This window comes from Bufo gargarizans, chromosome 3 (assembly GCF_014858855.1).
Source record: "Bufo gargarizans isolate SCDJY-AF-19 chromosome 3, ASM1485885v1, whole genome shotgun sequence".
Taxonomy (NCBI): domain Eukaryota; kingdom Metazoa; phylum Chordata; class Amphibia; order Anura; family Bufonidae; genus Bufo; species Bufo gargarizans.
The window spans coordinates 75,046,306-75,060,938 of NC_058082.1; the positions used below are offsets into that span (position 1 = coordinate 75,046,306).

At 44.6% G+C, this 14,633-nt stretch overlaps 1 protein-coding gene across 7 annotated transcripts in view; it reads right to left on the bottom strand.

Annotated features, from left to right (window-relative positions):
• Positions 1 to 14,633, bottom strand: part of FRY (FRY microtubule binding protein) — a 264,523-nt gene that overhangs the window by 179,996 nt on the left and 69,894 nt on the right. The window contains exon 1 of one of the 7 annotated variants that reach the window (XM_044284648.1): positions 395 to 663. The exons of the other annotated variants lie outside the window; for them this stretch is intronic. Coding sequence (XP_044140583.1) covers positions 395 to 455 — 61 coding nt within the window. The 5' untranslated portion in view covers positions 456 to 663. Of the gene's footprint in view, positions 1 to 394; positions 664 to 14,633 lie in introns of those variants that run through there. 7 annotated transcript variants of the gene reach the window in all.

Sequence of the window (14,633 nt, forward strand, 5' to 3'; positions counted from 1 at the left end):
TGGGAACGGTCGGATGCCGTCAGTGTGCAGATTATGCCAGGACAAACTATTCCGGCATTCTTTTGGCAAAAGAATGGCAGAACAGAATACCCGATCTTCGCCGCGCACGCCGACACATACTTGCTTACGTAATGGGTCATCGGCGGTTTAACATATGACCGCAGGCGGCTATCCCTAGTGACTTATCTTACCGATCTAACATTGCAGCACTACAGAATTCAGATAACTTCGCATCCGCTACACAATTCTTCACTTTTCCGAACAGAATTTTTGAAAAATCATTAAATGCGATCAAACAGAAGATACGTCAGGAACTAAGCCGCTCCATGGAAAACCAGACATAAGATTTACTTCTGCAGATCCGACAGGCACACGTATAGAAATATTGACCTACCGAGCCCCTTGATAAAGTTCACCACGCTCACTCGACCCCAACAAATGGCCGTGGGCTCCATAAGCTTGAGATTAGCAGTCCAGAAGGTACAAGTCCAGGGTATGGAGTCTGGTTAAGAGGAGTCGCTGCAGCATAGCCATGCACTCAGGTTATAGGGTTTAGAAGAGGACCGATGCTCCAAATGGATAAAAATCCCCCTGAAGGTCTGTGTGGTTAATGCATTACAGAACGCCCACTGTTTTTAAGCTGAGGTATGAAAGGGGTCATTTTTAGCCTGACTGTGTAATCACACCTACAGCTCGTACGGGGTCCATCTATATTTATCCCCTGGACGTGCATGGCTGACATATCAGACTGACGTCTGTCCAAGAACATGACACTAGGCAATGCGGTGCACGGTAAACAAGGACGCATCGCAGAAGACACGGGTTACTAGTCACTGGGAGAGTGATTGGGATCATAGGGGACTTGAAAACATGTACATGATACGACGGGGTGTGGAAAGCTGCTATATCACCGGTATAATAACCGCATAAACTGTGTCACTACTTTGCTAAAATACTCTACAATAGACATTAACGTAAAAGGTAGACACAAGCAGGGCAAAGCTACGGAGGCCGCCCAGAATATCTCTAACCATAGGGGAACCTCCTGAGGTTTGTGTTCTCTGCAAGATAAAGTTGCAAACTGCCCCATCATTTACTCCTAGACAGTACATGGCAAGATTCATAGTTGCCAATTGTCCTGGCAAATTCGGGTTGTCCCAGTTCAAAATAGACGGGCAAGCGCAAACTCCACCCTAAATGTGGGCGTTCACGGTTGGGTTTGGGGCATTCCCGGGGTGGAGCTTAGATGCTCCGAATTTTTCAACTAAAACGTTGGCAAGTATGCCACATTTAATGTTACATGGAGGTGGGGGTTGAGCTGCCACCATGTGGTAAAGCCTAGAGTCTGCGGGATTGCGGTTTAGGTCACATGATGCGGAGACAGATGGTGGTAAAAAGTAACATCTCAGACAGTGATGTCTGTGTGACTTAGGCCGCATTCAGAGCTGAACCCGGACATACCCTTATTTTTACCCAGGCAGCTCCCCCTGAGGCTAGCATCGGAACATCTCATGCTCCGATGCGCTCCCTTGCCCTGCGCTAAATCGCACAGGGCAAGGTCTCTGGTTTTCAACAACACACTGCCGGGCGGAAACTTCCGTCCGGCAGTGTGTTCGGCGACGTCACCGACTCTGATAGGCGGGCTTTAGCGCTGCCCTAGCCGTTTTAGCAGCATCTAAATGACCACCTTTATGCTTTACCGGATTTATTTAAGGGGTCTGTGATGGATATTTGTTTAGAGGGTCTGATCTTACATCTGCATTTACTTAGTTAGCTGGTTTGTGGTCATTCATCTCCTTACACAGGGGCATGGGAAAGCAGCTTAACGAGTGAGCAACTATCGGAACGAACAGTTTGTTCCCAATCAGTGCCCTTTTTATCGGCCCATGTAAATGGCCCCTTACAAGTTGTTTACATGCGGTAGTAGTGCATACTCACGAGGGACCATATTTGGACTTGTAGTGTACAAGATTAGGATAAAACTAGAGACCGGACAGAGAGCGGCGTTGCGCCTATGGTGGCAGGTGCTGTGACCAGATTCTGAAATGCCATGAGGGACACTAGGGTCTGTTAGGCCCCTTTCGCGCAGGTGCAATGCGTGTCGTGAACACACTGCACCCGCACTGAATCCTGACCCATTCATTTCAATGGGGCTGTGTACGTGAGCGATGTTTTCACACATCACTTGTGCGTTACATGAAAATCGCAGCATGTTCAATATTTAGCATTTTTCACGAAACGCAGGCCCCATTGAAATGAATGGGGCTGCGTGAAAATCGCGGATTTACACAGATGGTTGCTAAGGAGATGATAATAAATAGGGATGGGGTCCATTCACTTTCTATCTTCATTGAGCAGGACCTGCGCTGACGTCAGCACAGGTCCTTTTGCAGGTCCTTCAAGAAGAAAGAAGACGATAATGGCTGCGCGACCAAGTGGATAAGGTGAGTAATTTTTTTTATTATTATTTTTTAACCCTCAAGGGACATTATACTTAGCATTCTGTATTAAAGAATGCTATTTCCCATTATAACCACCATGTTATATTGGAAAATAATAACATCTACATAACACTGAACCCAAACCCGAACTTCAGTGAAGAAGTCCGGGTTCGGGTCTGGGTACCACATTCAGTTTTTTATCACGCGCGTTAGTCCGTGAAAAAAATAAAGACCTGTCCTATTTTTTTCACAGACAACGGTTCGTGGACCCATTCAAGTAAATAGGTCCATGAAAAAACACAGAGGCACACAAGATTGTCATCCGCGTCCACGCCCGTTTTATTCCTATCATTTGCCTGGCAAACTTGACTTAGATTTTTTTTTACTTTCCTTCATGTCTGGTGATCCTCCAAAAATAAAGGAAGACAGACGGAAACAAAAACGGAAACAGATCACGGAACAACGGAACCCCGTTTTGCGGACTGAGAAAAACAACTGTCGTGTGCATGAGGCCTTAGGCTGCTAATTATGTATCAGTATTTGTAAGCCAAAACCAGAAGTGGAACCTACAGAGAAAATGTATAGTAGAAATATGTGCGCCTCTTCTGTGTTTTGGTCCCACTCTTAGTTTTGGCTTACAAATACTGATGCAAAAATACTGACCAAATACTGACTGTGTGAAAGAGGCCTTATTGTGAATTGCTTAGTATGTTTTAAATAGCAGTCAATAGGAGATTTTTACTCTGCCATCGCCAGTTTCTAACCAGGTAGTGTGGGGAGGAAGGGGCCATCAGCCCCGGCACAGTTATCATTATGTACACCAGAAATTGTTATAAATAATAGCTGAAATCTACGTCAGCTATGAGCTGGCGTAAATTTCAGTCTGGTGCATGGACTGCTGGAGAAGGCATCTAATGTTAAAGAAGAACTCCCGCAAACAATGTATTCTCTGACCTATTAGAAAGGTACATGATGTAAACTGTAGTGAAGTTAATCTTTTTACCAGTGTCTGTATTTGTGAGTTATAACCTCCCTTTTGATCCTCAGCCGTGTCATGTGACCAGAAATCAGACTTTCCAAATAACACAGCATCTTATGTGTGGACAGGAAGTCAGTTTTTCTATGTATTCCTATGGAAGTCTCATAGGAATGAATAGAGAAGTAACTGACCTCTTGTCCTGTGTCAGTTGGAGATCAGAGTGCTGGTCACATGACACAGCTGAGGATCAGAAGGGAGGTTATAACTCAGTCACTGGTAAGAAGACTACCTTCACTACAGTTTACATCATGCACCTTTCTTTTCAAAATCTGTTTATTGTTTTCAAAGTAAGGTAGAATAAGCAGCCCAACAGAGGAAATAAACTCATGGGGCCAGATTTATCATTAGCTCAAGTCAGAATAATGGAGTAAAAAAGTCGCAAAAAAATGCGCAAACGCTAAAACTGCGCACAAATTTGCGCACTTTTTTCTGCTCTGCACCATGCTCGAAAGTTTTCTGAAAGTAGGCATGTTTTCTTATGCAAATTAATCTCTAGACAGATTTACTATTGGGACTATTTAAAAAGTCGCAAAAAAGTCGCAATTTCACTCCAGTGAGGACCATGCTTATCTTATGAGACTTTTTAATGTAAAAACGTGCGACTTTTTTGTAAAGATTTGCTACTTTTGTAAAGCTGCTTACTGACAGATAAACTGCTACCGTCAAACCACATTTATTACAGTCTTAAAGGGCCGATCATAAATCTGACTTGGCTAAAACGGACTTTAGCCATATGTGAAAGTGGAGTGAGCTGTCAGAGGAATGATAAATCTGGCCCATGTTGTTCGTGCATAAGCTCATCACTAGAGATAAGAGAGTTTCAGATTTTGAAATTCGTTCACACTTCGTTTGTTGGTAAAATGCAAATTGCGTTATGGATTCCGCTACCACGGACCATAATGCAATTCTATGACAGAATGCATAACGGAATGCCTTTAGAGTCTATGGGCTGCAAAACACTTCTATTATGACATAGTTTTGCGTTATGGTCCGTGGTAACGGAATCCATAACGCAATTCAACTTTTAACAAACGAAGCGTGAACGAATTTAAAAATATGAAATTCGCTCATCTCTAAAGTAAGCAGAGTTACAGAAATGTTGTCGTAACAGGTCTCGACACTGCGGCTCTCCAGCTGTTGTAAAACTACAATTCCCACCATGCCCTGCTGTAGGCTGATAGCTGTAAGCAGTCTAGGAATACTGGGAGTTGTAGTTTTGCAACAGCTGGAGAGCCGCAGGTTGGCCATTCCTGCTCTAGAACTAGTAGAACACTAGAAATAGGTAACTAGAGAGAGTAGGGAAGGAAGGGATAAGAGACTTGAGGAGGGGGGGTGATGGGGGGAGCCGCTGTCTCCTGGATGAGCCCTAGGAAACTGGTTTATTGGAATATCTGAGAAGGGACAACAAGGATAGTCGTGTGTGGTGCTCAATATCTATTTAAAATAGGAGTATGGGGACTTCTCTATGACTCCTGCCCCTCGCTCGCTACCCTCTAATCTACATCATATACCTTTCTAACAGGTCAGAGAATCCATTTTTTTTGTGGGAGTTCTACTTTAAATTAAATGCCAGCTCCAGCAGTACAGGGCCAATTAAGTCTGACGCAAAATGGATAAACGGTCTGACCGTTTTTTTTATGGTCATTTTGCATCCGTGTGCACATCCATTTTCTGTCCGTCTGTTAAAAACTAACATGTTTTTTTTTTAAACTTCAACCCCTGCAGTGTCCTCAGTATATGTTATGCACCCCCTCATTGCCTTGTTTATACAATAGCCCCCATAGTGCCCCCAGTATCTGTAATGGCCCCATAGCTCCCCCAGTAAAGATAATACCCCCACAATAAAATATGCCCCTCATTTGAGCCCTCACAAGAAATTATGCCCCTCATTTGTGACCCCAGTATAGATAATACAATTTAAAAAATACTCACCTCACCACAGGCACTCACCAGAACAACTGCTCCGTACTGAAGGCAGCAGGACCTGATGCACCCAGCGTGATCAGGTCCTGCTGCCACCAGTGTGGAGGGGGTGTTTCAGGGAGTGCCTATTGTGAGATGAATATTTAAAAAAAAATTATTTTAACATAGTGTACCTGTTTTTAACGGCCATTAAAAACAGGGGGGTCCGTCTGGCCCTCAAAGCGGCCAAAAACAGGACGCTAAAAAAGAAAAAATGCCAAGTGAATAGACCCACAGGCTGCAATGGTTCTGAAAACTGCCGTCAGACGTCTGTTGTGTGAATGTTCTCGTTTTGTACACATGTATAACTGATCCCTTCTAGTCACTAGGGCAGGGATCAGCAACGTCCGGCGCTCCAGCTGTTCTAAAACTACAACTCCCACAATCTTCCTTTCACTTATATGGGAGGTACAAGAACAGCTGAGCAAGTGTAAATGCTGGGAGTTGTATTTTCACAGCAGCCGGAGAGCCGAAGGTTGACGATTCCTGCACTAAGGGGGGTACCTGGCTTGGACACAGGCATGGAGAACACCAGCTCTCCTCTCCTGGTAACGCATGTTCCCCATACGTGCACCGATCCCTTCCAAGGTGACTCAGCATCTAAAACGTGCATTATACATATGCCACCTACAGATCATTAGTATTCCGGCCACTTCAGCGAGCAGACGATTATAAGGAACGCTCGTACATTTCAGCTCCTCGCAGAAAAGCATCACTAAGCTTAGCAGCGAGCAGACCTCAATGGTGTGTGTGTGCGCCGATGATTTCATCCACATAATAACAAAGCACGCTCAGTTCTCGCTCTTTGCCAACAATTTGTGAGAAACCACACACCCAAAAGGAAAAGTACACAGTGAACATCTGCCGAGGAAACAAGTCATCTTACTGGTTTATATGGCGATTATATGGTCTAAAAAAAAGACATGATGTAAAAACCAACTTTTAAGCACTCGGCTTACACTGCTGGCCAATAAATAGCAGCTCAGGTAAGGCACAATTATCAACCCCCTCAGGGAAGACAAAAAAAATGTAATCACAATTATCCGAAGCAGATAAACATATCATTATGTAGAAGAAGATAATTCTTCCCTTGCTTCTCCAGTGGTCTGAAGATCCACCTAAAGAGGAGCTGCCCCCACTCCTGACATGTCTGGTTTAGTAACTACTTGCATTCCACACGTAATAACAATCCTGGATCATGTTTCCATATAACTATATGTTGGGTAATTCCTCTATTATTCCTGATAGAATATGAATAAAGGTTTACATGGCCATTACCCATTAGGGGTGTGTCCCTGCACAGACTAACACTGGCAGCACCAATTGGATGGTTTCAGACTGTGTGGCGACATGCCCCCAACAACCAGTTGGACCTTAAAGGGGTTCTGCAGTTTGTTTAACCACCTCAGCTCCCCTAGCTTAAACACCCTTAATGACCAGACCACTTTTTACAATTCTGCACTACACTACTTTCACCGTTTATTGCTCGGTCATACAACTTACCACTCAAATGAATTTTACCTCCTTTTCTTCTCACTAATAGAGCTTTCATTTGGTGGTATTTCATTGCTGCTGGCATTTTTACTTTTTTTGTTATTAATCGAAATTTAACAACATTTTTGCAAAAAAATGACATTTTTATATAAAATTTTCGCTAAATTTATTGTTCTACAGGTCTTTGATAAAAAAAAAATGTTTGGGTAAAAGTTATAGCGTTTACAAACTATGGTACAAAAATGTGAATTTCCGCTTTTTGAAGCAGCTCTGACTTTCTGAGCACCTGTCATGTTTCCTGAGGTTCTACAATGCCCAGACAGTAGAAAAATCCCACAAATCACCCCATTTCGAGAGGGCTCTGAGTGCCGCTTCTGGCACCCGTGCCATAGGTTCGCCATCACTGCCCTAAGGTATTCACTGATGGGCATAGTGAGTTCATAGAACTTTTATTTTTTGTCACAAGTTAGCGGAAAATGATGATTTTTTATTTATTTATTTTTTTCCTTACAAAGTCTCATATTCCACTAACTTGTGACAAAAAATTAAAAAAACTTCCATGAACTCACTATGCCCATCACAAAATACCTTGGGGTGTCTTCTTTCCAAAATGGGGTCACTTGTGGGGTAGTTATACTGTCCTGGCATTTTAGGGGCCCTAATGTGTGAGAAGTAGTTTGAAATCACAATGTGTAAAAAATGCCCTGTGAAATCCTAAAGGTGCTCTTTGGAATGTGGGTCCCTTTGCCCACCTAGGCTGCAAAAAGGTGTCACACATCTGGTATCGCCGTACTCAGGAGAAGTTGGGCAATGTGTTTTGGGGTGTCATTTTACATATACCCACGCTGGGCGAGATAAATATCTCGTTCAAATGCCAACTTTGTATAAAAAAATGGGAAAAGTTGTCTTTTGCCGAGATATTTCTCGGCAAAAGCGCTGCGGCCTTTTCACTGTTTACCGCTGGCCCAGTGACGTCACAACTAGTATCAACTGGCCTGGGCGCAGCTAAGTTCTGTTCACTTGCCCGGTTGATACTTGGCCAGTTGATACTAGTCGTGACGTCACTGGTCCAGCGGTAAACAGTGCTGGAGCGCCACTGCCTTCTTAAACAGCTGATCGGCGGGGGTCCCGGGTGTCAGACACCCGTTGATCAGATGCTGATGATCTATCCAGAGGATAGATCATCAGTTTAAACAAACTGCAGAACCCATTTAATTGAAGAATGCTGGCAATTTACTTATAGACTTCAGGAAGAAATAGAGGAATGGCCTAACAGAGTCAGGCTTGTTTCACATTTGAGTTTGACAGATCCAGCAGTCTGTTCCAGCCGTTACACCTAGAGGCTCTGCTCGCTCTCAAACTGCCGTGCCCTCTCCACTTTAATTGACAGGACACGGCAATGTAAACATGATCAAACCTGATCCTGTCAATCAAAGTGGAGAGGACACGGCAGTTGCAGAGAGCAGAGTCTCTAGGTGTAATGGCAATGCCCCTGTTGCTCCTAGAGGCTCATTTGCATATATTAAAACATAATTTTTCTCAGCAATGTGGGCACATATGAAGATAGGACCGACACAGATGTCTTCAGCTGCCAAGTGCACATGTAACAGGTCAGCCAGTGCCATAGGTACAAAACTGATGACAGATACCCTTTAAGGAATTTCACACAGAGAAATGGGTGTTTGTTCACACTACTGTTCTGCTGAAGACTTTGGGGACTTGTCATGCACAGCTCCAGGTAACAGTCAAGATTATCTCCCAAACTACAAATCCATTCAAGCCCAGCCCCAACACAAAACCTTTGATGGAGTGCGAATCATATAGCAAATAATTGGAAAAACCCAGTTATGGAAACCACAGCACAATTTTGTGGAAGACCACATAGACCACATGGCGGTAGGCCGAGAGGAAATGTATAATGGTCTCTTGTTTAGTTACTATTCTATTTTCTGTATAACTGCCAAAAAATAAAAAGAGCGAAACATAGTGGAATTCACTTCAGAGAAGATATAGTGGAGAAAGGTGAAGTTTAATGTTGTATCCAAAAGGCACAAAATGGTTACTGGTCGGGTGGAGCTCTCTTTCCTGGAAATCCAATCATTTATGTTTTCCATAGGCATGTTGTACCCATATTTAAGTGCCAATATGATGCCCCTTCTCCCCATGGTTCTGCTTGAAGGGGTTGTCCCACTTCAGCAAAATCGCATTTATCATGTAGACCAGAGGTCCCCAACCATTTGGCTGTAGACCTGTATCGGGCTGTGGACCATCTGGTACTGGTCCATGGGGAGTGCCAGAGTTGAATGGCGGGGACAGGAAGTATTGGTTCCGTTAGTCCGCTGTTTAGCCTCATAGGCTGAAGGTCTATGAGGCAGTGGTATGGTGCATGATCATCGCGATTACATTATTGCGACCTCCTGCAGCTCACAGGCAGCGTGGGGGGTTTCTGAAAACTGCTGGGGGGGGGGGGGGGGGGACTACTGAGGAGGGGTTAGTACATTATTTACTGGGGCAGTATTTGTATACAGGCATTACTGGGGGAGCTTTATTTAAAGAGACCACTACTTGGGGGCACTATGTTTACAGAGGCCACTACATTTAGGGGCCCAATATTTAAAAAGGCCATAACTAAGGGGCAGTATATGTAAAGAGGCCACTGCTGGGGGGCATTATATGTAAAGAGGCCACCGCTGGGGGGCATTATATGTAAAGAGGGCACTACTGGGGTGCACTATATTTAAGGGGCACAATATTTAAAGAGGCCACAACTGGGGAGCACTTTATGTAGAGAAGCCCCTACTGGGGGCATTATATGTAAAGAGGTCACTACTAGGGGGCATTATATGTAAAGAGGTCACTACTAGGGGGCATTACGTGTGAAGAGGGCACTACCAGGGGGCATTAAATGTACATAGGGAACTACTGGGGGGGGGGGGGCATTATATTTACTGGGGCCTAAATGGGGATGATTACTAAGTAGGGGCATAAAAGGAGGCATTAATACTAAATAGGTGTGTTCAATTATGCAGAAAGGAGTTGTGGTCAGGAGAGGGCATGGCGATATGTACAGGACTGAGAAAAAAGAAAGAGAACGACTCCAGCCAGAGGAGACAACACCTGTAAGTCACCGAGTGGGGGCCTAAACGGGATTATTGTGTTTTTTTAGGTGTGTGATTAATACGCCGAAAGCCCCCACCTATTCCCACAAGAATGAAAATAATGGAAGCGCCAGATTCGGCAAATAACTGACATGAACAGAACTTAACAGGTCCCATTGGCTATAATGGGACCCGTTTGGTTTTCGTTCTGGAGAATATTTTTATTTTTTTTGCGGAGAAAAAAGTTCTCTGCTATTTTCAACTATTTCTGTTAAGGAAGCCCCCTTCAACGCAGATGTGAAAGAAGCCTAGGAGGTATTAAAAAAAATTATAAAAAAAAAAATTGGATGAAATGTCCTACTTGCTAGTATGACAATATCCCACGTGCATTTCTCTTCCTCCATGTTTCGGCCCATGTTGTGACTTGAGAACACGGGGAGCTAAGGACTCCTGTCTTGTAGTCCATTGTTTTATTTTAATAACTAAACCACAAGGATTATAATTATGTTTGGGAAACCTGAACATTTCCATCTGGCGTACAACCAAGAGAACATTTTTCATTGTTAAGTTCAGATACAATGATTTTCTGTGCTCAAGAAAGGCTTTCAGGAATCAGGAATTTATTTAAATAAGAACCTCCACGCGCGTTTGATTCATATCCTTCCATTGAGAAGACAATTGTTGGTAAATTATTCTAGTCGTAAGATAAATATACATGGTGAAGGTGGCCAAGAATCCGGTTTCGCGGTCACAAGTGCTCGCTGTGCTGACTTTCTCTTGTGTAGAAGTTCTATTCTTGTCTGGTGGTATGGCTCAGCAACATTTACTTGAATGGGACTGAACTGCAATGCTAGACACCACCTATGGACAAAAAGGGCGCCGTTTTTGGTGGGGCTATACCAAGTGGTAGTACCATGTGGTACCATGTTTGTGGTACTCAAAAACATGCAGACAGTAAGTCAGGGATTAGGATCCATCAGCAATCCTGACAAGCAAAATGAAATAGTCCAAAGTCATATTTGAAGCAAAGTAAATATAAATATGCTAAAACAAATTTCACTGAGCACTTAAAGTTTGTTAGCAGCACATCTCTCTGCATAAACACTACAGTATAAAAACTATAGGGACAAACAATCGTACTAAAGATTGTTCACCCGCCCACTCCAAGGAACCTTATCTTATTCCCCTGTGAGACGAAGACCAGTGAAGTAACTAGGTATGACTGGACCCCACAGCAAATTTTTGAATGCCCTCCCAGCAACTTTTTCGCCACCCCTTCCACCCCCACTCCTATAGCTAGTCAAGGTCGCTCTCTCCGAGGAGGCCTGGAAGCCGCTCTGTTACCTACAATGTCACTGTATGTATTGTCATTTTATAGTACTTTTGAGGGGCATAGACAATAAAATGCCCAAAGCAGCTGCTTCTCTTATAGCTAGGCCCCTGACCAACACTCCAGAGGGATACTCAGGAACCAGATCTGTGAGATAAACACTCCTGAAAGATCTGCAAAATTCAAAAGCAAAGCATCAGTGCCACAATACAGCAGAGTGATCAGTGAAATTAAAGCTTCACAGACACTGCTGCAAGGTGAGGAACTACAGCTCAGACACCACCACTAGGGATGAGCGAATCGACTTCAGATGAAACATCCGAAGTCGATTTGCATAAAACTTTGTTTCAATACTGTACAGAGCGATCGCTCCGTACAGTATTAGAATGTATTGGCTTCAATGAGCCGAAGTTATTACTTTGCAAGTCTTCGTGCTCATGCACACTGTGATGACCATTGTGGGCAGCAGCATCGTTCCATGCAGTGTGCATGCGCCGGCGGGATCTCGGCCGGTACACTGGATGACGCAAGAGGCTTACAGGGTGGGTCAAGTAACAGGCTAGGGAGGGGTCATGTGATAAGGAGGCAGAGCTGCCTGGGCATTTACAGCCGGAAAGGCGCCCCTGGGCACCTGCAAGCCCTTATTTACATATGAATAAAACTGCGTTTTTGGCCCTGGTGAACATGAACACAAAAAGGACAAAGGTACCATCTGACTCATCTATAGTTAAGCTACAGTGCTATGTAAGCAGTGTATAAGGGCAAATTGTGGGGACAGACTCCCTTTAATACTGCTGGATGTGCCACAAGTTATATTCTGCACTAAGTAAAGAAAGACTGTTCTACATTTACTTCTGGCCTGATTCTTCAATCTACACTTTCACTGCACTGAACCCCAGGGAGCGACTGCCTGAGGGGGTAGACGTGACACAACACATCTCATCCACTACCACTCCCATTCTCTGCACCAGCTCCTCAGGGGCTCGTTGCTAATCATAGACTGGTACTTGTCTAAAGTCAGATAACAGTCAGATAAAGCAGTCATTGGCTGCAGTAGCACACATGACCCCATCTGTGCAGAAATTTTACAAACGGAGACCCGAAGTCAAGTGAAGACACCACTGGAGCCTGAACCGAGTGGCAGGGAGCAGATAAGTTTAGCTCTCTGCACAGGTTCTGTTGTGTTGGGGTGGGGGGGGGATTTCAGTTGTCATCCTTTTGTTCTCTTTAGTCTGGCAGCTACTTTCATCCCTTTCCCCATTATCTACATACTATAGGCATGGTTGGCTGAGCCGAGCACGCATACATATGGTAGGATTGGGAGTAATAGCCATCAGCATCAACATGCATTGCTGCAACATTTATCTCATGTACGTTTCCAGGATTTTCTCCGTTTTTTGTGGCCCTCCTAGTGCGTTTGACCTAGTGAAAGAACTGGACTAACCTGGTCCTCACTACTCCAGTCCTGCACCATGGCTGTGTTCTATGATCTTCCAGTACCAGACTTGTGGCCCTATATGTAGCCCAGCCAGAAGTAAATGTATTCTGCTGCAGTCAATAACTGGCCACAGCAGTGACATGTTCCCAAGCAAAATCTCACTGCTGGGTCGTGTGCCTATTGGGCACATGTCTCTGCTTCAGTCATTGGCAACACTGGGACTGGAAGAGTGAAGCATGTAGCCAGGGAGCAGGACCCTAGAGGCAGGGCAGGGAGCAGGACCCTAGAGGCAGGGAGCAGGACCCTAGAGGCAGGGAGCAGGTGAGCGTTCGTTCAGACACAGTAGGTGTTGCTAACTAAAAACCAAGAAAATCCTGGAAAACCCAATTAAAATAGCTCATACTGCTTGGTTCACACTAAAATTAGGAGATCCGGTGGCCTGCATAAATGTCAGCTGCCAGTCGGACAAAAATGGCTGCATGCAGTGGTATTTGTCTGTTCGAAACCAGCAATTTATGCCAGAAAGTGGCTAGATGACTGTCAAATCCCATTATAGTCAAAGGGGAACCTGTGGTTCCTAGCATTATCGTGGATTCCGAACGCTGATGTGATCATACCCGTAGCGGTTTGCCAGGCAACTATTCTTCCCAGCTACCGCAATGGGGAAGGCATATAAGCTGCTGCTGATATGCCAACATGCCTTTTCCATCTTTCAATACAAAATTGCAATTGGGACATGCAGCAACGCTACTGTCACAAAAATTCCAGACGTCAGATGTTGCGCACGACTTTTCTACCACTGGCTTTAATGGAAGTCGGGCCCAACATACGACTCGCCTGTGAGCTGACCGTGTTTCCACAGCCAAATGACAGTTCTAAAATAGTTGCAGGACTGCAAGCTGTAGACAAGTCGCACATATTTTTGTGTCACGAGTACTCACTGCTTCAACAATTCCCAGCCGCGCACTGCTGTCAGCATGCTCGGCCCCAACACTCTCTGCTTCTGGCTGTCCTGACCTTGTGTCACCTTGGAGCCACTTGACCCTATTGATTCTAGTAGCAGGAGATGTGCACTCCACTCCACCAACCTTGGGCCTTGTATCAAGTCACCAACCCCCAGATTCACCCCCCCCCCCCCCCCCCCCCGGGAGAATGCCACAGTACAACACATATGTGCCAACATGTTCTGAGGTGTCATTGCAGGGTTCCCAGGTGATACCTCCTGACAATGGGATTGCAGCACCCACTGTCATTCTGATGGCGATAGTCATGAGGTCATGCAATAAAGCTAGTCACCCAGACCCTTTGTCCAAGGCAAGCAGCAGTGCACAACAACATAATAAAGTGCAACAAATACACACATAGTGCACTAGAACGAAGTGGATATTTTTCAGTCTCAATTTAACATTTGCTGCAATTATGTATCAACAAGTTCCAAGTATTAAGATCGACTTCTGCAATTCCGGACAAGAATAGGACATGTTCTATATTTTTCGCGGGGGCCACAGAATGGAAGTACGGATGCGGACAGCACAGTTTGCTGTCAGCATCGTTTGCCGCCCCATTGAAATTAATGGGTCTGCATCCGTTCCGCAATTGCAGAAATAAATATCTGGTCGTGAGAATGGACCCTAAAGGATATTCCTCTGAAGAACAACTGCGGTTAACTAAAGCTGACCATACACATTGTGTCAACCAAATCCGCCAATTTAGCTGGGACTGGCCGCCCATATCATGTGCATCTGGGCCACCTGACTCTTCCCACCGATAGCAGATGTCGGGGTGGCACTTATGGATTTCAACACGGGGGATCTTTTTGTTCTTTGGGAGA